Source organism: Vulpes vulpes, chromosome 14 (assembly GCF_048418805.1).
Source record: "Vulpes vulpes isolate BD-2025 chromosome 14, VulVul3, whole genome shotgun sequence".
In the NCBI taxonomy this organism is placed as follows: domain Eukaryota; kingdom Metazoa; phylum Chordata; class Mammalia; order Carnivora; family Canidae; genus Vulpes; species Vulpes vulpes.
In genome coordinates this window covers 72056034-72077085 of record NC_132793.1, presented here as the reverse complement: position 1 = coordinate 72077085, position 21052 = coordinate 72056034, and the positions used below count along the sequence as shown (strand labels likewise).

General features: G+C 40.2%; 1 protein-coding gene across 7 annotated transcripts in view; it reads left to right on the top strand.

The window, feature by feature from the left end:
* The window catches only part of VCAN (versican), a 111897-nt gene that overhangs the window by 53876 nt on the left and 36969 nt on the right, over nucleotides 1-21052 (top strand). For 4 of the 7 annotated variants that reach the window (XM_072736866.1, XM_072736867.1, XM_025992936.2 and 1 more), the window contains one exon: nucleotides 14013-19238. The exons of the other annotated variants lie outside the window; for them this stretch is intronic. In XM_072736866.1, coding sequence (XP_072592967.1) covers nucleotides 14013-19238 — 5226 coding nt within the window. The remainder of the gene's footprint in view (nucleotides 1-14012; nucleotides 19239-21052) is intronic. 7 annotated transcript variants of the gene reach the window in all.

The window sequence follows — 21052 nt, the reverse complement described above, 5'->3', positions numbered from 1 at the left end:
TGAGTAACTCTGTGTGATGCTGAAGAAAGCAAATTAACAAATCTAGTTTGTCTTTTTGACTGAAGCTCACACTTAGAGCTTGATGCTTTCAGGGCACAGTTTACATATATTTTCATGTATAAACTTCAGAGATCATTTGTGAGACAACAAGGGCGAGTACTGCATATGGGCACGCGTGTAGGTTGAGTTTCCTGCTGACATGGGGCACTATGTATGCTATTCAGATTCCTGCCATGGCAAGAGAACAGCATTCTGAAATTGGTAGCTCTGGGTCTGAGCTGCTTCTTTCCTGCAGAATTTTGGAGCACATCCCTGAAATTGGAAGGGGCTGGCGCTTGCACACATGAGTGGTTCCCTTTACAGGGCTCCCCCTGTGGCTCCCTGCCACAGAAGCACATTTTTTTCCACAGGGAGTTAGGGTGGTTTCTCCCATCCCTCCTTGGCTGCCTGAAATCTAGAAAAGGATTGAGTTTTTCTTCTATTAGTCAAAATATGAAAAGGGAAGAGGCTATCTTCCCTTTGTTTCTATACTTTGAAGAAGAGAATTGACCTTAGTGTTTCTAAATGCTTAGTGCAGCAGATCAGATGATTAGTACTGCAGATCAGAGGTCACCTTTTTAAAAAGTCTTTCTAAGTGAAACATTTTGTATGTGTAGCAACTACCTGCGCACGCCACTCACCTATAGACACACCTACACAAGCACGTGATAGACCCTCAATTTTTAAGATGCTCTATGAATTTTTTTTTAACCCTCTCACTTCAAGGAAATATTTAAGAAACTGAATTTGCTTCTTCACAGGCTGAAGTTTAATAAAAGACCTATTCCACACATAGCTAAAAGGAGCTTTATTATCTTCCCGACACAAGCCAATTCTTTCTGAAAATAGCATTTGCAGTTGCAACTTAGAGTTATCCAGACTAGTACTGAGGTGGGGCATTTATCTAAAGACAAATGCCACTTAGTTGTCCCTGGCAATGAACTCGAGAGAAAGGCCTACACTGTCTTCCGGCCCAGCCCAGTCAAGCAAGACTTATCTTCAGTTCTAGCTACAGTGTGCATCGTCCTTTGACATATATTAAAAGAGCACAAAATAAGCATAAGCCATAGGCCTTGCTCCCAAGGACTGTAAATGCGTTCTGGGGAGCCAGCATTAACACAAATATAATGGCAGTAACAGAAACACACAGCTCCACACCAGATAAGGTGGTACCAACTATAAATGGCACTCGAGGTCAGAAAAGGAGAGAATCGATGAAGACAGGGAAGTCAGAGAATATTTCATGAGAAGGGAGACCCTTAAGCTTGTCCTTGTTGGAGAGGAAGATCAAAAACAAATGACTGGAAACCAGTTATTAGCCTCTTGCTGCCCAATAGAGACTCAGCAGTGGAGCTAAGGGGCCACAAGCGTAATCAGGCATTTTTCTAAAAATGGATCTTTAATCATTAAATGGTTAATGGATGGCTCAGAGGTTAAGCATCTGCCTTCAGCCCAGGGCCTGATCCTGGAGACCCAGGATCGTGTCCCACGTTGGGCTCCCAGCATGGAGCTTGCTTCTCCCTCTGCCTGTGTCTCTGCCCCCCCCCCATCTCTCTCTCTCTCTCTCTCTTCTGTGTGTGTGTGTCTCTCATGAGTAAATAAATAAAATCTTTAAAATTAAAAAAAACAAAACAAAACTCTGGGACGACAGAGAGGCAGGGCCCACTTCGGAAGATGAATGCCTTCTTAGCGTTCACCAAAAACCTATACTGGTTGCTGGAAACCAAATATTCAGCCAACTTCTTCAGGAGGGAGTGTTCTCATACACTTTCCTATTCTTCTTTCCTGAAAAACTTTCCTGTTCTTCAGTGATTCAGGCTGTTTGACAAAGAGAGCATCTTCTGTAGGTTAAGTATGTTTAACTTCTCAAAATGCATTCCTGTGAACCATCGTGGTTCAGAGTTTCACACTTGTAAAGTTAAATGGCATGAAACTACTTTTTAAAGAGTGGGCTGCATACTCTAACAAGCGAGTTAAAGGTTTATACCATCTTAATTCAAGTGATTTTTGACTCAGAAATATTACAGATGCGAGTGCTGCAAGCTGGAGAGTCTGGAGTTGGTCTCTCCTTTGCTTATCTGCAGTGTGGACCTAGAAATTTCTTAATTTCTCTGTCAGAATTTTTTGCCAGTAAAATAGACATAATGGCTATTATTGTATAGAAAACAATTTCTAAACTTTGACCCCTACTCTTTTTCTAATCACAGGGATTATGAAAAAAGGAAGATGATCACATGTGTATACACAGGTGTACACACCTATACATGTGATATATAAATATCTGTTTTCCCATTTATTCAACAAGTTAGTCAACCAATTACCATGAACAAGATACTACACCAGAACTGGATTTTTGAAGCATGCTTTGTGATGTTCCCAATGAACGTGGGGGGATAGGTCAGTTAGCTCCATAAGATACATGGCAGTTGATGCAGTAGAAGGAGCCTTTGGAAACAGTCCTGGGTTCATTGTCAGCATTGTGATTTCAGCCTGTTTAGTCTTCAAAATTGCTTTATCTCGATAGGCCTCAGTTGTTATAACATTTAAAATGTATAATAATACTACAAACTCACCAGGTTGCTTAGAGGAGAAAGGGCTTCAAGGGCTTGCCCTTATCTCTTCAAGGGCTTGCCCGTCGCTGTGGTAGGCACATCACACAGTTAATACTCCATGACAACAAAGCAGTATGCATAGTGCCTGGCACATGGGAACTACTTAGTACAAATTAGTCCCCTCTCTGCTTTAGTAGTTATTTTATTCTGGACTTCTAATTGTAGGAACACTTAGATTGTTTTGTACTGTAAATAGGTAAAAAATTGAGTTATCTTAAAATTCAACTTTTATACCACAGGAAACCAAATATAATTATACTATAGTATCTGCGTGAGTGTAAGAGCTTGTTAAAATTTTAATCCTCCATGAACTGTGTTTGTCTAGGATGATGCCATTTTGGGTGCAAATCAGAAGCAGCTGCAACCCTTATTTAAAATTTAAATACAGTATTGATTCTACAGCACCTATATGTAGAGTTCATTAGCTTTCGGCTCTTTTTTTCATGTGTGAGAATTGGGCTTATGATTTTGATAAGTACCAATTTATTTTTTTTTCCAAAGAAAAAGATCTTTTTACAAATTCTTTATAAATTTTTCCAGGTACTAGGCTTAGTCTCTTTTTGCATATTCATGGAATGCATGGGCATTCCCTGCTGTCTTTTTGTTGTTGTCAAGGAAACCCCCAGCTCTCTACACAGGGATTACATTCTTCCTTCTTAATAGCTCTTAGATCATTCATTTGTGCAATGAATAAAAAATGTATTCATGGGCCCAGACGGTGTTCAGAACGTTTTTGAGGGAAGGGATGTAGCCAAGGGGAGAGACGTGCATCGTGAGAGGAGCAGTAGGGATAAAAGAAAAGGAAAAAGAAATGCTCTCTGAGGTTTCATTTTAATGAGGTAAAGCTGACAGTTGTATGTTTTTAATAAGGCATTGCCTATTTTCATCAAAATTTATAACATTACACCTCAGTGAGGTCAGTTTGTCAGGTACAAGAAGATTTGGTGATTCAGTCGCTTCACTGGTAGCAAAATTCTAAGAATGGGAACCTGGCTGGGGGGTAGGGATAGGGATGTGTTTTGGTAAAAGCTGTTGTATATTTTTTTTCATTTGTATCAAAGTAATTTGAAGTTTTGACAACATAACTGAGGTGATAGAAATTATAAAAGAGTCTTTCATCCTAGGGCATCACGTGAATAACCGAGAACCTGTTTTATTGTATGAGAAAACAGTGTTTCTTAGAAAGATATGCCAGTGTTTAGACTTTTTGAATATGAATCAGGAGGAAAACACCGGTCTATTGGCAAGAAGGTGGTAGTTGTTCTGAAAGAGAATGATTTGATTCTTGGGAGGAAAATTAACTATGGTGAACCTTCTAAATACTTGCTGGAACTATTGTGATAACGGATAAAGTATTTCTCCATAAATAAAGTCTAAGTAGGAAAGAAAGAATGTGGAATGAGAGGAAAAGTTTAATGGTATTTCAGCATCTGAGTCTATGAAAATTTGACCTCTTGTGTCATGTTATTATACCGAGATTTGTTTGCACGCGTGTATAATCAGTACACACTACCTTGACTGCCTTCTATGGCTTTGTCTTTTGGCTCTGTGCCATAGTCTTCTTGGCTTCTCATAGGGCGACTTAGTGGCTTTGTCAATGTGTGCTACGTATAGAAAGTTTCTGAAGGTTTTGGTTTTTCTAAGTTGAGAAAGGAAAAAGGAAATATCCTAAGGTGTGTTTCTGTAGAGTATAATGGGATATAGTATGGTTATCATTTTTCGCTATGCTGCAATCTTACCTTGCTTTGGTCTGTAGAGAAGCCATTTTACTATCTGCAGATGAAACGTTCTCTTCCCATCTCTTCACACTCGCTTCCAGGAAATAATTGGAGATGTTGAAATAAAGTCATTCAATCAAGCTATTGTGTGGCTGGAGAAAAGGAGATAATACAATCTATTGCTTAACAGGGAAGCCAACTTGAAACAATAAGTGAGCAAAAACACATAATAAAGGCTATTTGCGTTCTTTAGTAAAAAGAAAAAAATGAAGTAATATGAAATAGGGGCGCCTGGGTGGCTCAGTCGGTTAAGCATCTGCCTTCAGCTCAGGGCATGGTCTTGGGATCAAGTCCTGCACTGGGCTCCATGCTCAGTGGGGAGTCTGCTTCTTCCTTTCTTTCTGTGCTCACTTACATTCTCTCAAATAAGTAAATAAAAATATTTTATAAAAAAATGAAGTAGGGGATCCCTGGGTGGCGCAGCGGTTTGGCGCCTGCCTTTGGCCCAGGGCGCGATCCTGGAGACCCGGGATCGAATCCCACATCAGGCTCCCGGCGCATGGAGCCTGCTTCTCCCTCTGCCTGTGTCTCTGCCTCTCTCTTTCTCTCTGTATGACTATCATAAATAAATAAAATTAAAAAAAAAATAAAAAATAAAAAAATGAAGTAATATGAAATAATATAAGAAGCATCTTTAGATTTGGCTTCACAGGAAACTCTGGGCACTCATTCCCTCCCTGAGCTACCACCCAGCTTTTCTGGAAGAGTCCAAAGCTACACTAAACCAGGCACCAAGCAGCTTACAGATAGTGACGCCATTCTGAGCATGGAGGTTTGAGAAGATATCAGAATATGGCTCATTGTATACATATTGCCATCTTAGTTTCTCAACCCTGGCTGTCTTGTTAGAATGACCAGGGGGCCTCCAACTAAAAATACCCACTACCCCATCCCTCATCAGACAACTTGTATCTGGATTTCTAGCTGGGGGATGTGGGCAGCTCAGGCATTTGTACTTCCTGTTAGTTTCTTTTCTTAAATTCACTTCACTTATTTTCCATTACTAGGTATCTGTACTTTTAAATGCATCTCACGTGATTTTGATATATAGTGAGTATTGGATATTACTGGTAAAGTAAAAGCTTTCTGCCCTGCAGACAGCTGGCTGATACAGACACTCCTGGGGAAGGGGACGCTTTAAGTCTCTACTAGTGAAGCTGTACTTTACCAGTTTTAAGGAGAAAAAGAGTATGTCTGATTCAGTCTCCTCTGAGTGAAATGGTGCTCTTTCACCATATTTTGGGAAGCGTATCTTTTGTCACAAGTCTTGGCAACTGTACATAGGGAAGAAAATAGAATTAAATATCATTAAAATATATGTGTTTAAAAGTTTCAGGAATAATTATAAGTGAATCAGAAGTAATGGTAAGAGGTAGAAAATATATCTAGAATTATTCAGGCTGAATATTTCATGTTACTGTATCTGTGTTACCTTCTCCATATCAACATGGAAACTAGAAGCAAATACATATGTTTATGTCTGAAGGATTCTTTTGACTCTACTACCAAAGTGGCTTTGTTCATTATATATTCACATTGAGAAAAACAGTGATTACCACCCTGATATAAGCCCTATGGAATGCTGGATTTGGAAAGAAGGTGAATGATGAAAGAAAGAAAGAAAGAAAGAAAGAAAGAAAGAAAGAAGAAAAGAAATTGAAACTGTGTCTGCGCATTTCGATTATCTGGATTTTTATATCCAGAAGAGTCTTTAGTGTTTGTATTATCTCTATAGTTCTCTAGTTGTATCTTAGAGTTCAAGCTGCTACTGCAGTCAAAGGACAACGGTTTCTTCAGCCCAAAATTCCCACATATTTCAAAGGAAATATCAAACTCTAGTAAAATGTAAACATTTTTGTTCTTGATGATAAAAAACCAAGCAGATGTTCTTCCAACTAAACTCTTGAAGAGGGGCTGCGTGGCAAGAGTATGAAGAGCGTTCATGTTTAAAGGATCCCTTCACTCACTTTAATTATGGAACACAGAATTTAGAAAGAGAGGTGACACAAAAATATAAACACAGCTAAGGGATTTATAAATCAGAAACAAATCTGATGGCATACAAATCAAAGACACAAGCAGTTTGGGCTGAGGAGTTTTAGAGAAGATGTCCTGGAGAACTGAGGGCATTAGCTGGATCATTCATAAATGCATGGGTGAAGTTCAAAGGAGGATTTAAGAAGCATTCCAAGTTAGGATGGGAGGGCTCTTCTTGAACAGAAGTCGAGCTGGGAGTGAGGATAATTAGGGACAGGGACAGGGAGTTGCCGGGCTCCCAGGCAGAGAAGCAGAGGATTCTAACAGAGAACTGAAGGAAGAGGATACATATGGGGATAGTTAATGGGACCGTTCAAATGCCCTGTTGAAGAGGTCAGGTGGAGGAGGTGAGCAGAAACTGCTATTGACTTTTGGAGAAAGGAGTAACATAATTAAAAATAAAATGGTGTGTGGTGAAGTTTTTCTTACCAGCTATAATTTAGAGGCCTTAAAAAGGAAGTATAAACATATTTATTTATGAGAGTAATTTGTTTTACTTTACTCAAAGCTTTTACTTAAATTTTAAGCCCTTGATTCTGACCAAAGCATTTTCTGGTGTTGGGATATTTGTTTGCTATCTATCATCTATCTCTCTATCCATCTCTCTATCCATCTATCTATCATCTATCATCTATCATCTAAAGCTTTGACGGAGAAGTAAAGTGAAAAAGATGATAAATGTACTGCCTATGGTTGGTTTTTGTTTGTTTGTTGTATCTTAGGGAACTCTGAAATCTAAATAAACCTGGCTTACTTCTCTTTGGCATAGCTCTTTATTCTATTGTGCAGAAATGCTTGAAGGTCCCAAACTTAAGTTATGAAGTCCCCTGCGCCTTTTCTGTAAGTAAGAAGAGCCCACACTTGGTGATATCTCCTTGAGCACACTTAGACCAGATGACTGTATCTAAACACATTCTTTCCACTTGAAGGAACAGCATTATTAGCGGATTATCTCAAGTTGGGGAAAAGAAATGATTCCCATTTATCATCCTTATAGCATGTCTGCCTCTTAAAAGTGAGGCCATCAGAAACGCTTATGTTGTTTATATACATATATTACCCTTTCTGGGTGTAAAATTCATGAATTGAGAAATATCGAGTTCTTGCTCAGCAAGAGGAGGCTGTCAGTGTAAGATAGCATGCTCGGTAGGTGTACCAAGTGAACCTCGGCTGGCAGAGTGAATAGAGGGGTATGGGTCACAGAACCTAATGCTGGTCTCCCAACCTTTATATTAATCTCTCTCATCTCTGGAGAGTTTGAGTATTGATATAAATATCACTTGATTTTTCAGTTATTAAGGTAATTAAAGATGCAGAATTATCTGGAGAGATTTGGGGAGGGTGTTTATATCTTCATTACTAATGTCAATTTTTCTTAACATACTGAGTTGGCACCATTTTTAACGTCTCAAAATTTGAGAATATTGAGAATTTAGGAGGTCTGAAACAATATGATTGAAATATATATTAGGTGGGAGCACCTGGGTGGCTCAGTCAATTAAGGTCTGACTTTGGCTCAGGTCATGATCTCAGGGTCCCAGGATCCAGCCCCCTGTGGGACTCCCTGCTCAGTGGGGGGAGTCACCCTCTCCAACTCCCCCTCCCCCTGCTTGTGCACTCTATCTCTCTCTCTCTCTCTCTCCCCTTCAAATAAATACATAAAATCTTTTTTAAAAATTTATGTTAGGTGATTTTTCTTTGCTTCCTGAGGTGCCAGCATTTTATTTTAATTAAGAACATATCAAACATGAATGAAATTGAGACATTTTTTTCTATCTGGTTATTGGACCCATAGATATGTATCAAAAGATATAAACATCTTAGAGAACTTCAAACTTTCTATTTAAATCCTGTAAGTATTGCTCAGCCACTTCAGTATGATTGCCTATTGTGTTTTTATTTTTTATTTTATTTTTTTATTTTTTTATTTTTTTATATATTTATGATAGTCACAGAGAGATAGAGAGAGAGGCAGAGACACAGGCAGAGGGAGAAGCAGGCTCCATGCACCGGGAGCCTGACGTGGGATTCGATCCTGGGTCTCCAGGATCGCGCCCTGGGCCAAAGGCAGGCGCCAAACCATTGCGCCACCCAGGGATCCCTCCTATTGTGTTTTTAAAATTAGGAAACAAAATATTTTTTGTTGCACATTAAAATGAAATCCATTTTACTAAAGAAATGTGATCCTAATATCTCTCTGCTGAGTAAATTGGTATATAGTTATATTTAATTAAAAGCTCCTAAACTTAAATCGTAAAATTTCCCAAAGAGAACGTGAACTTTAGCCAGCTGCTTGTGCATCTTAGCGACTATGTTTTGTGTCTGCTAACAGCATGACTGGAAGACTTGTGCTGTGTGCACAAAGCTCTGCCATGAAGTACTTAAAAATACTTGGTGAATAATTTGGGGTCAGCTTGCAATTAAGCTTTGTGTGAAATGCCATTAAAAAAATCTATTAACTGTGGTACTAGTATATTCAGGTCAAGCTGTTAAAATACATTTGTATAAACATAGAACAGATTATACATACACTGTGTAGAGTTCTGTGGTTTGACTCTTGAAATCCAAATAAAGTTATATTATCCCTAGAATAAAATTCTAAAATAGAGAGTCTTTTATAAGGACTTGTTCATCTAAGAGCTGGGGAAGTTAATTGCCCCATTAGGTTGTACTGTTAGTACAAAATAGAGCAGATCATAATTTTGGAATGAGATACTGGCTTTTACAATAGCACAGGTGTCCCCGCCCCCACCACACCCCACAAAGAAACTTTTATGGTTTGCAATAATTATAGTACTTATAACTCTCAAATAACATGTGTGGTAGGTGTGGGTAGTAACAAGAAAGGGATGAAGAAGTAATTTTAAAGACTGAATAACAAAAAAGGAGCAAATAAGAATATGGGTGAGAAGTAAGGTAGCAATGATAGGAATATGGGGTGGTAGGAAAGAACTCACCCATCTGTACTGGATAGATTTCATAGCATTCACACCCCCTGTGAGTTTTTAAAAGTATGGGAATAAACTAGCTGCACTTGACAGACTACAGTGTAGATTGATCTGTAGAGAATCTGTTGGTAGAAAAAAAAAATTACCACTAGGGCCTTAAGCCCTAGACAATGAAGTTTTCCCTCACTCCCGAATGATATTAAGAAATCTGATAAAGACGGCTGGGTGGCTCAGCGGTTGAGGGTCTGCCTTAAGGTGGAGGATCTGCCTTTAGCTTAAGGAGTGATCCTGGAATCCCGGGATCAAGTCCCATGTAGGGCTCCCCTCGAGGAGCCTGCTTCCCCCTCTACCTGTGTCTCTGCCTCTCTCTCTCTCTCTCATGAATAAATAAATAAAATCTTTTTTTTTTTTTTTTTAAAAAAGGAAAGAAATCCGATGAAACCATTTGGAAGCTGGCACAGCTTATTTAAAAGATGGGTATTAGTCACTTAATTGTGAGGATAAGGAAAAAGGAAACAAAATAATCTCAACTCTTATTTTGTATCTGTTTAAGAATTCTCCTTTGGTAGAATATTTTTGTAATGCATATCAAATGAGAGCTTTTTAAAATGTATCTTTTCTCAGTCACTGTTGAGTGTGATGTGCTGATAGTTCTTTGGTGGTTGCCAGCTTCAGGGTATAATGAGAAGCTTAAGACAAAACAGCTTAAGATGTTTCTACCTTTTCTACTATCCTAAAAGCAAGTCAGAACAGATACTTGGGAGGCAGGTGCAAGAAGGAATCCTAGATTAAACGTAATGATTGGTGCATTTACAATATGTACACTCAAAAATTTTCCTTTTCAAATAAAGAGCAAAAGAGTTTAGTAAGGCCATTTTTCTAACCTATTGGCAAGAGCATTTGTTTAAAAGAGAGAAAGAGGCAGGCAGAGAGGACCAGACTGGGAAGATGTTCTTGGAGGTCCTAGGTCTCTGTATGGAGTTGGTAAGCAAGTATCTGCAATATAGTCTGATACGTAATAGGTAGTACATTCGGTACAATCAGTGGGCTTCTGGGAAGATGGTACAGTGGGGTGGTATGCATGGTGTGGTAGTGAATTTAATTCTGTGTCCAAAAACCAATATGTTTGTTGGGAATATGCAAAGGACATCTCTGCTATGTTTGAATTGCTGTGAGTGAGATATTGCGATATCATTATTTAGGGTAGAAAATGGAAGATATTGCATCTCACAGTTGAATCTTTTGGTAAAATACTGTGATATAATGGTCTAAAATGCTAAGGGAAGTCGCCGTAGATCCATGTGCAATAAGAAATCTTGAGGTTCCTTATCCAAGTGGAAAATGGACTAAAACAATGGAATACTTTGTTCATTGGAACTAAAATTAAAGACCATAAAGTGAATGCCAGGGTCTTTTATTAATTGAATTAAGTAGATTTAGTAAGAATTGATAGTCAATGAAATTAGCATATAAAGTTACAATTATAGTTCTTTGTTTTCTTTCCTGGAGGAAAAAAAAATCATTTTATTTTAAATTATTCATTCCTTTGTAAAACATTTAAGTGAACATCATGTCATGTCAGTTCCTTTGACACACTGACAGTTGGCACACTGACATACCTTAGCGTTCTCTTTCTTTCTACTTTTCTTCACTCCACTTATTTTTTTTAATAATAAATTTATTTTTTATTGGTGTTCAATTTGCCATCATACAGAATAACACCCAGTGCTCATCCTGTCAAGTGCCCCCCTCAGTGCCCGTCACCCATTCACCCCCACCCCCCACCCTCCTCCCCTTCCACCACCCCTAGTTCGTTTCCCAGAGTTAGGAGTCTCCCTTTCTGATATTAGAAAGGGAGACAGAACACTCCACTTATTTTTAGAGCTACCAACAACATACATTGATGGGACCTCCATTTATATTCACTAAGAAGGTCATGGGATATGTTTATATCAGTTTTTTTTTCTATTTTTTAAGTAAGGAATTTATTTAGAAACCTATATAAACCTATGATGGTGAAGAGTGTTATTTACCCTGTTCCTGGCCTAGGAGTTTATAAATAAACAATATCATGCAGTTATTTCCTTATTTATCTTATGTTTGTTTGGAGAAGCTTGGCTGAATGATTGGTTTTATCTCCATTATTTATAAAACAGTACAAATGGGATGGGGCTCCTTTATATGCTTGACACAGACCTATGTTTCCTATTTAAAGTTCTTCTGTATTTAAATGAAAAATGTGTGAATTTAGTGTTCACGCTGTGATACTTCTTAATGTGAATTATAGTTTTATTTACACCTCATGAAACCTAGTGCAAAGGGTTGAATATAAAACGAGAGTATTAGCAACTTAAGAGAGGCATGTTTGTGAAGCTCCAGTTAAATGCTGTTAAAGTCGTACAAAATAGTTAAACTGAGTCTGGCTTACCTCAACTATGTTAAGATAGTATTAGCAATGAGAGACTACTTAATTTGGTGATTGGATAAAATTACTGATGTGATATTTCAAAAGATTTATTTGTACAAAGGCATTCTCTTATACATGTATGTACATGTATATTATCTCCCATTTTTTTCATAGCAAAAAAGTGGGCTTCACTGCAAGCCATATTAAGAGGTGTCATTATGTGAAGATTTGTGTCCTCTTTTAAAACGTATATGCCACGAGTCACTGAAAGATCATAGTAACAACTTCAGTGAACAAACTTATGCTTTTAATTATATTTTTTGAAAAAAACATAAGGCATTTAGTCATTTTCTTGTTTGCAGTTAAGAGTTGTTGCAGCATCTGTGGCAGAAATCATTTGTATTTATGTTTTTGTAATATACTAGAGTTATGCGCTGATCTCACTTCCCTTATGGTGGTATTTTTTATTCATTTGAATACGTATAAGCCTTTGTTTACATAGCTGAAAGGCTGAATGTATGAGGTGGAATGGGAGGGAGACTTGGTTTTGGACATATGATCAGGGTAAGAATAACTCAGCCCTACGCAAGTAATAGTATGGAGATTATGCGGTGAAGATGTGATGGGATATACAGAAGAGTTTTCTTTTTTGCTTTTATTAGGGTGCAAGGGATAAAGGTAAATATAGTATGTGTCTTCCAGTTACATAAAGGTCTTGTGGTCTTTGATTTTCTAGCAAACCATAGTTAGAAACATAGAGGGGCTTCTTTGACTTCTTATCGATGGTTCATATACTTCTGAATGTATGTTGATGCATAACGACTACAAGACTGGTTCCTTCTCAATAGAGTTTTTTCTCTTCTGACTTATCGGCAAATGCTGGATGTGGATCCTTTCATACATGGAAGGGAGTGGCTTCTTGCTACAGGAACAGGCTCCCTACTGATGGGGGGAAGGGATGGCTCCGTCATAATTATTCCTTCTGTAAGCTTCTTGGGTTTAGCCTGAGCACATGTGGCATGAATGGGGCTGGGCTGAAAATTATTAATTCTACAGTGGTATTAATTCTACAGAGGTATTCCTGGGGTGGGAGAGGGGGATGCCGTATGTCCTCTGTGCTGCTCTCTGTCTTCTTCATGGGTCTTTGGGCCCATGGGCACCTTCTCACAGGGTCGCAACACTGGGACTAGAACACCTGCACCATAGTGGCAAAGCCCTCTCCTGGGACACTTGACTTCCACTCTGATGAAAGTCGGGGCCCCGAATTTCTTCCTTCCTGGTGCCCAAACAGGGAGTTTTGCTGGCCTATTTCTGGAAACAGAGGAGTCCCTTGAGCTTAGTAGTTTGTACCTTTAGCAATTTACAATCTAGGGAGTGCTCAGAGGGTGTGTGTGATTTAAAGTTTGCTAGTTCAGATATTTAGATGTGACTCCTCAACTTCCGATGGAGAACATGTTAATAAAAAGAACTATAACTGACCCGTTCCAGATCATTCCTCACGAAGGACAATGGTGTAAAGTGTGGTGGGCTCTTCCTTCCTGGTGATGGCAGTGAGCTGTCCCTGCGCGGTGCTCCCCCACCCCCCCCCAGGCCTTCCTGCCCTCGCGTCCGGCCTGTGGCTGCAGCCTAGCCTCTAGATCTTGTCTCACTGTTACACTGGGGAGGGGCTGCTGTTGCCCTGTGGAAGGACCATAAAGAAGCCTCTCTTGAACTTCTCAAGATAGATTATGGCAAGAGAAGAAATCTCTTCTCGTTTCCTTGTTGACTAGAGGGCGTCTCAGCCTCCCCTTACCTAAACCGACAGTCACTCAGCTTTTCTGTATGATCTGGTCTTAATTTTTCTTTTTCTTTTTTTCACTTCACACACATTCAAATTCCCACATTTCACGATTATAATGTGCATATGTGACTCCTTGTTTCATTTGAAGGCTGTAGCTTTGTTAAACATGTTGAGGAGTTTCCATAACGTGTTTCTATGACCTTGTATTGGATTTACTTCTCCTATTGTTCATGTGAATCCGCAGACTTGGAGACTGAGAACCATGTGTTGAAGGGTGATTGTACTTTATGTGAAAAGATTTGAATCCTCTGTGTGCGTGAGTGTGATCAGCCAGGCTTGCTATCGATTTCTTCTGTTCAACACTGCCAAATCTTCTATTCAAGTATTGTGAAAACTCTTTGTTTCTTTCAGGTCGAATGAGTGATTTGAGTGTAATTGGTCATCCAATAGATTCAGAGTCTAAAGAAGATGAACCTTGTAGTGAAGAAACAGATCCAGAGCACGTTCTAAGTTTACCTGAGTTAATTGAAATAACACTGTACCACAGTGAAGAGGATGAAGAGGAAGACGAAGAGTGTACCAACGCCACCGACGTAACGACCACCCCATCAGTGCAGTACATTAATGGGAAACAGCTAGTCACCACCGTGCCCAAGGACCCAGAAGCAGCAGAGGCAAGGCGTGGCCAGTTTGAGAGTGTGGCACCTTCTCAAAATTTTTCACACAGCAGTGAAAGTGAAACGCATCCATTTGTGGTAGCCGAGAATGGATTGTCTACTGCCGTGCAGCCTAATGAATCAAAAGAAACAACTGAGTCGCTTGAACTGACCTGGAGGCCTGAGACTTACCCTGAAACGCCAGAACACTTTTCAGGTGGTGAGCCTGATGTTTTCCCCACAGTCCCATTCCATGAAGGAGAAGCCACAGATGGGCCAGAGTCAGCCCCAGAGAGAGGCCTTGAGCTTGATAATCTGGTCCATGAACCTATAGAACATGTACCTCTGTTTTCTGAAGAGTCCTCAGGAGATGCTGCTACTGATCAGGAGTCTCAAAAAATGATCTCTTCAAAGGCTACTGAGGTGACATTTGGTGAAGAGGCAGAAAAAAGTACTTCGGTCACGCCTGCTCCAAATGTAGTCCCAAGTTCTGTGTCGGCAGATGTTTCAGAGGAGGTATCAGTCACCTTCACACGAAATGTCCTCCCTCATGGTCCATTGTCCACTGTAGAAAGCTGGGTAGAAATAGCCCCTCAAGAAAATGTAGAGCTCTCGGGGAGTCCTTCAATTCCATTCCCGGAAGGCTCTGGGGAAACAGAAGAAGATACAAATACAATGTTCACTGTGGCAACTGATTTATCACAGAGAAATATTACAGATACGCTGGTTTCTTTAGCCACTAGCAAGACCATGATCACAGAGAGTCTTTCTGATATTCCTGCAACCACCTTTCATTCCAGTTCTCAACAACCTTCCACAGAAGTAGCACCTACGAAATTTGTAGGGGAAACAGACACACCTGAGTGGGTCTTCAGGCCACCTCTTGAGGGAAAGAGAAGGAAAGAGGAGGAGGAAGAGGGCACCACAGGCACAGCTTCTACAGTGCAGGTACATGTATCCACACAGAGATCAGATCAATTGATTTTACCCTCTGATTTAGAAAGCTCGAGTGAAGTGACAACTAGCCATTCAGCCTCTGCTACCAGGAACAGTCTTATGTCCTCCACAAAACCCACACAGCCTGAAAAGGCAATGACAAGTTCTGCTCTTGTCTCCACGGAAACAAGTGTTTTAGACCATCTAGGGGCACAGACTGCTAAGCCCAGCAGTAGCAGTCAACCTGGGTTTCAGGAAGGGCTGTCCACTCTTCCAGGTAGGCCTATCTCTTTCTCTCTGGAGCCAGGCTCTGGAGAAGCTGCTGCTGACCCAGAAACAGCCACTGTTGCTTCATTTTCATTAAATTTAGAGTCTGGAATTCCAACCGAAAAGGAAGCAGCTGGCACTTTGTCTCCCCATGTGGAAACTATATTCCCTTTTGAGCCGACAGGATTAGTTTTGAGTACTGTAATAGACAGAGAGGTTGCTGACATTACAAGCCAAACATTAAAAGAAAACTTGATTTCAGAAGTCTCGGGAGAACAAAATCACGGGCCAGAAATAAAGGGCTTTTCTACAGATTTTCCCTTGGAAGAAGATTTCAGTGGTGACTTTAGAGAGTACTCAACGGTAACTTATCCTACAGAAGAAGAAACAGTAATGATGGAAGGCTCTGGGGATGCAGCATCTAAAGATACCCAGATTTCATCATCTGTAGTACCTGCTTCAGATCACAGCAACCACAGAGCTGACCCGGAAGGACCTAGTAGCACCTCCGTCAGCACTTCCGCCTTCCCTTGGGAAGAGTTGACAGCCTCGGCTGAGGGCTCAGGTGAGGAGTTGGTCTCAGCAAGCACTTCTGTGGACCAAGTGTTTCCCAGTACCATGGGAAATGCTTCTGGTACAGATTCCCCATTTATTGACCAAGGATTGGGAGAAGAAGGTGCTATTAATGATGCCAATAAAAGGTCCACCGTTTTACCAACCGCAGAAGCTGAAGGTACTGAAGCAGCCACAACCGAAGGGGAAGTGAGAGTAGATGGCACGGTTTCAGTGACCTTTCCTCAGACTATGGAGCCAGCCAAATTATGGTCCCTGCAAGAAATCAACCCTGTACAGCAGGGAACTGAAAGTGAGACAGCATCAGAGGAAGAGATTGAAGAACCAAACTCTTTTGAATCCCCTCAAAGCTCTGTTGCACCAGGACAAATAAATTTTGATTCACAAACCTTTACTGAAACTGGACTCCGAACCACAGATTATTCTGCGTTAACAATGAAGAGAACTGACAGTATTGGTGAGGAAATGGAGAAGGAAGGCATTTCCTTCACTGATGTGTCTAGTCCAGATCCAGATGCAACAGGCTTGGGACCCTATACTGCTCTCCCCGAAGTTACTGAAAAATCCCATCTTTTCTTAGCTACTACCTCAGTGACTGAATCTGTATCAGCTGAAAGTGTAGTCACAGATTCTCCAGTCGAAAAGGAGGAAACTATAAAACCTTTTCCCAAAGTTGTGACGCCAATAATTAAAGAGGCAGACACTGATCTTTTATTCTCTGGACTGGGATCAGGAGAAGAAGTTTTGGCCACTACAGTGCCAGTGAATTTTACTGAAATGGAACAAATCATTAGCACATTATATCCCCAGGTTTCTCAAATGGAGAGTTCAGAAACCAGCCACATAAGCAATACAACCGAAGACTATGAGGGAATGGAAAATGTAGCACACGAAGTTGGACCACCCATCTCCAAAACAGACAGCCTCTCTGAAGATAGCGAGACAGCATCCAGCACAACCTTACTAGAAATTGTAAGTGACACCACAACTGCAGGACCTTCTACGGCACCTCTCACTTTCTCCACAGATGCTGAACATCCTCAACATGAGACTCACGGTTGGGCAGAAGAAATCCAGACTAGTAGACCACAACCGATGACCGAACCAGTCTCTAACGAGAATTCTCCAACGGCAGAAACAAAAGAAACAGCAACCCCTCCCTCCGACTTTCTGGCTAGAACTTACGGTCTTGAAATGGCCAAAGGATTTGTTACATCAGCACCTAAACCGTCTGACTTGCTTTATGAACATTCTGGAGAGGGATCTGGGGAACTGGATATGGTTGATTTAGTCCACACTTCTGGAACTACTCAGGCAAGCAGGCAAGGAAGCACCACATTTGTTTCTGATAGATCCCTGGAAAAACATCCCGAGGTTCCAAGTGCTAAAGCTGTTACTGTTGATGGATTCCCAACAGTTTCAGTGTTGCTGCCTCTTCATGTAGAGCAGAATGAAAGCTCCCCTGCTCCAACTAGCACACTGTCAAGCACAAGGTCATATGAGAGGTCCACAGAAGGTGCTGCAGATAGCTTCCAAGACCATGTCAGAGGGTTTGAGGATTCCACTGTCAAGCCTAACAGAAGAAAAACCACTGAAAACATTATTATAGATCTGGACAAAGAGGACAAGGATTTAATACTGACAATTACAGAGAGCACCATCCTTGAACATCTCCCTGAGTTGACATCAGATAAAAATACTATCATAGATATCGATCACACTAAACCTATATATGTAGACATCCTTGGGATGCAGACGGACATAGATCCAGAGGTACTAGCCGGACCCCATGGCAGCAGTGAAGAAAGCGCCCAAGTTCAAGAGAAGTATGAGGCAGCTGTTAACCTTTCTTTAACTGAAGAAAACTTCGAGGGCTCTGGTGACACCCTTCTGGCTAATGACACTCAGACAACGCATAGTGAATCGATGCCTTCGGAAGACAGAAGCCGCTTAGACCATATGGGCTTTATCTTCACAACCAGGATCCCTGTTCCCAGCACAGAAACAGAATTAGATATGTTGCTTCCCACAGCGACCTCCCTGCCCATCCCTAGTCCATCTGCCACAGTTACTCCAGAGACCGAGGAACCAAAAAGCGAAGCAAAAGCCCTGGATGACACCTTCGAATCAAGTACTTTGTCTGACGGTCAAGCTATTGCAGACCAAAGTGAAGTTATATCAACATTGGGCCACTTGGAGCCACGGGATGAGTATGAAGAAAAGAAATACGTAGCTCCTTCTTTCCAGCCAGAATTCTCATCAGGAGCTGAGGAGGCACTGATCGATCCTACACCCTACGTAAGTATTGGTACTATCCACCATATGGCTCAGAGTTTGACAGAGGCACCTAACGTGATAGAAGGATCCAATCCCTCGGATGACACTGATACAACATCGGCAGCTTCAGCTTTTGCCAAGTTGTCCTTCCAAACACCATCATCTCCGCTCACCGGCTACGTAGGCGGCGGAGCCTCTGAACAGGCAGAGGGCCCCCAGGCCGGTGCTGTGCCTGGTACAGTTGCTGGCATAGCTCACAGGTCTCCAGGAAAACTTGCAGACACTGAAGTGACTTTCACATCATCAAGCAAAGAGCCCTTTCACATAACCGAGCCTCCATCCTTATCTCCTGACACTGGATTAGAGCCTTCAGAAGATGAAAGTAATCCTAAGTTATTAGAACCAACAGAAGCTTCTCCCACAAAGCCGACTGCTGAAGAAGGAACTGAGATTCTCCAGGGTTCTCAAACCCAAACCAATATTCAACTGTCTGGAGAGACAATGAAGAACCATGTTAGAACACCCCAGGCTGGAACTGTGGTCACAACTGCAGGTGAAATTAAGTTAGAAGGTGCTACATTGTGGCCACATTCTACTTCTGCTTCTGCAGTTTATGGAGTTGAGGCAGATGTCATGCCTCAGCCCAGCCCACAGACTTCTGAGAGGCCCACCGTTCCTTCCTCTCTGGAAATAAACCCTGAAACACAAGCAGCCTTGATCGGAGGGGAGGATTACACAGTAGCAGCATCTGACCAGCAAGTATCAGCAAGAATTCTTGATCCCAATAATCAGGCCACAGTAAGCATTGCAGAGTTACATACTGAGCTCGCAACACCATCGTTTTCCCTTCTGGAAACTTCTAATGAAACCGGTTTCCTGATTGGCATTAATGAAGAGTCAGTGGAAGGCACAGCAGTCTATTTACCAGGTAAGGTCACAACATTGATAAATCTGTTTCCAAACTTGGAAACAGTCCCTTGGTCCTAACACATATATGCATATGGTTTTTATTGTGATATTAAGTCAGTGGAGATTTCTATATTATGCACGTGACCACAGCACAGGCCACATTATTGAGTCCATAATTGGATGCAGAGAAAGTAAGTGTAGATTATTTCTGGGCTTCATAGATATTCTTTGTATTTTTCTGGGTTTTAGAAACAATGTACAATTGCAGCATAGGAAAAGTGAAATTGTTAATAGTGTAAAAATTCAATTTGGTTTTATTTATTTATTTATTTGTTTGTTTATTTTTTTCAATTTGGTTTTACTCATTAGTAAAATATTGCTTTGCCATATGCCCCTTATTATACATCTTGTTTTAAAAACAGGAAAAAAAAAACACTCCAATTTTTAAAAAGCTCCCAATGATGGGTGCTATTACAGCAATATCAAAATCTGTTAGGCCTTTAAAACTTTTTGAACAGTAAATAATTCAAATAAACATTCATATAGTTTGTACAATACCAGTTATCAGTTCATACTTTTATGTAATTTCCTTGTTCCAGATAGTCTGCGTAATGCTTCTAACACAGTGCTTAGCCAGAGTGGGTATGTATTTGCGCCCTGCCTGTCAAAAGAGGATTTCCGTTTTCTTTTCTTTTTTCTTTTTTTTTTACTGAATGGACAGAAAGCACGAATTTGATACTTGTTCGTACAGACTCTCTTATACGATCTTCATAAAATTGCTGTTTTTTAATATCATCATCCCCATATTATTATCCCTACTTAAAAGGGTGGGATGTGGATTTTTAGAGAAGTTCTGTAATATGCCCAGGCTTGCATAGCCACACACACCATAGCATTGGTGGGATTTGAACCCAGATCAGCTCCCCTTCAAAGCCATGGTCTTTTCATTGCTCTTTACTGGTTTCCAATTAATATAGTATTAAAATGAATAATTGATATTTAATGATTTGTAAACCAGAAATCTTGGAATATTTACTTTGTAGGACTTATTTTCCTTTTAATCTGTCTCAATAATGTGGAGAAGTCTATTTTAATGGTGTTTTCTAGTAATGTTAATTAAATAGCAATGTCAGGGAAATCCACAAATAGCCATTACCACCTAGCCACTACTTAGAAAAAGAGAAAAAAAAAAATCCGTACTTCAAGGGCTGTGTTGTTGAAAATATGTTTTATATTAATGAATATGTTTTACAGCATGGCTATACCTAGAATTATTCTCCCGATCGTTTCAACATTATCTTTTGTGCCATTAATGCTTCTGTTTGTTGTGCTTCAGATAAAGTAAAATAATCAATCATAAAGTGCAACTTTTATAAATGACTTGAAGTATTTTATGAATAAAATTAATCAGAGGTGGTTGATGGATTTTGTTGTTGTTGTCACTCTATATTTAATCTGTAAATGATAGCCTAGTAATCTGGCCAATATTTATTTTTTTATAATTTAGTTGAAAATACTTCAGGTTGGTGAAAATACAATACAGAAATCACTAGTAAGTCATAGAGAGTTAGGTTTGACAGGTGGATGAGAAATGTGTACCAGTAATCCAGACCACAATTTATTTCTCCAGAATGAGAGCTTGCGTCTTCATTGCAAAGCAAATTGTGACTTTAGGCGAATTCGGTAAACAGCAGCTCACTCTGGATTGCCTGGTTTCTCTGTCGCAGGTTCAGCTTTCAGAGAGTAATACAAACTGTTTAGGGAAGAACAAAATTCGTCAAAACAAAACTTTTCTCCTAATCTAAACTATTTTAGGTTCACAGAAAGATCCAC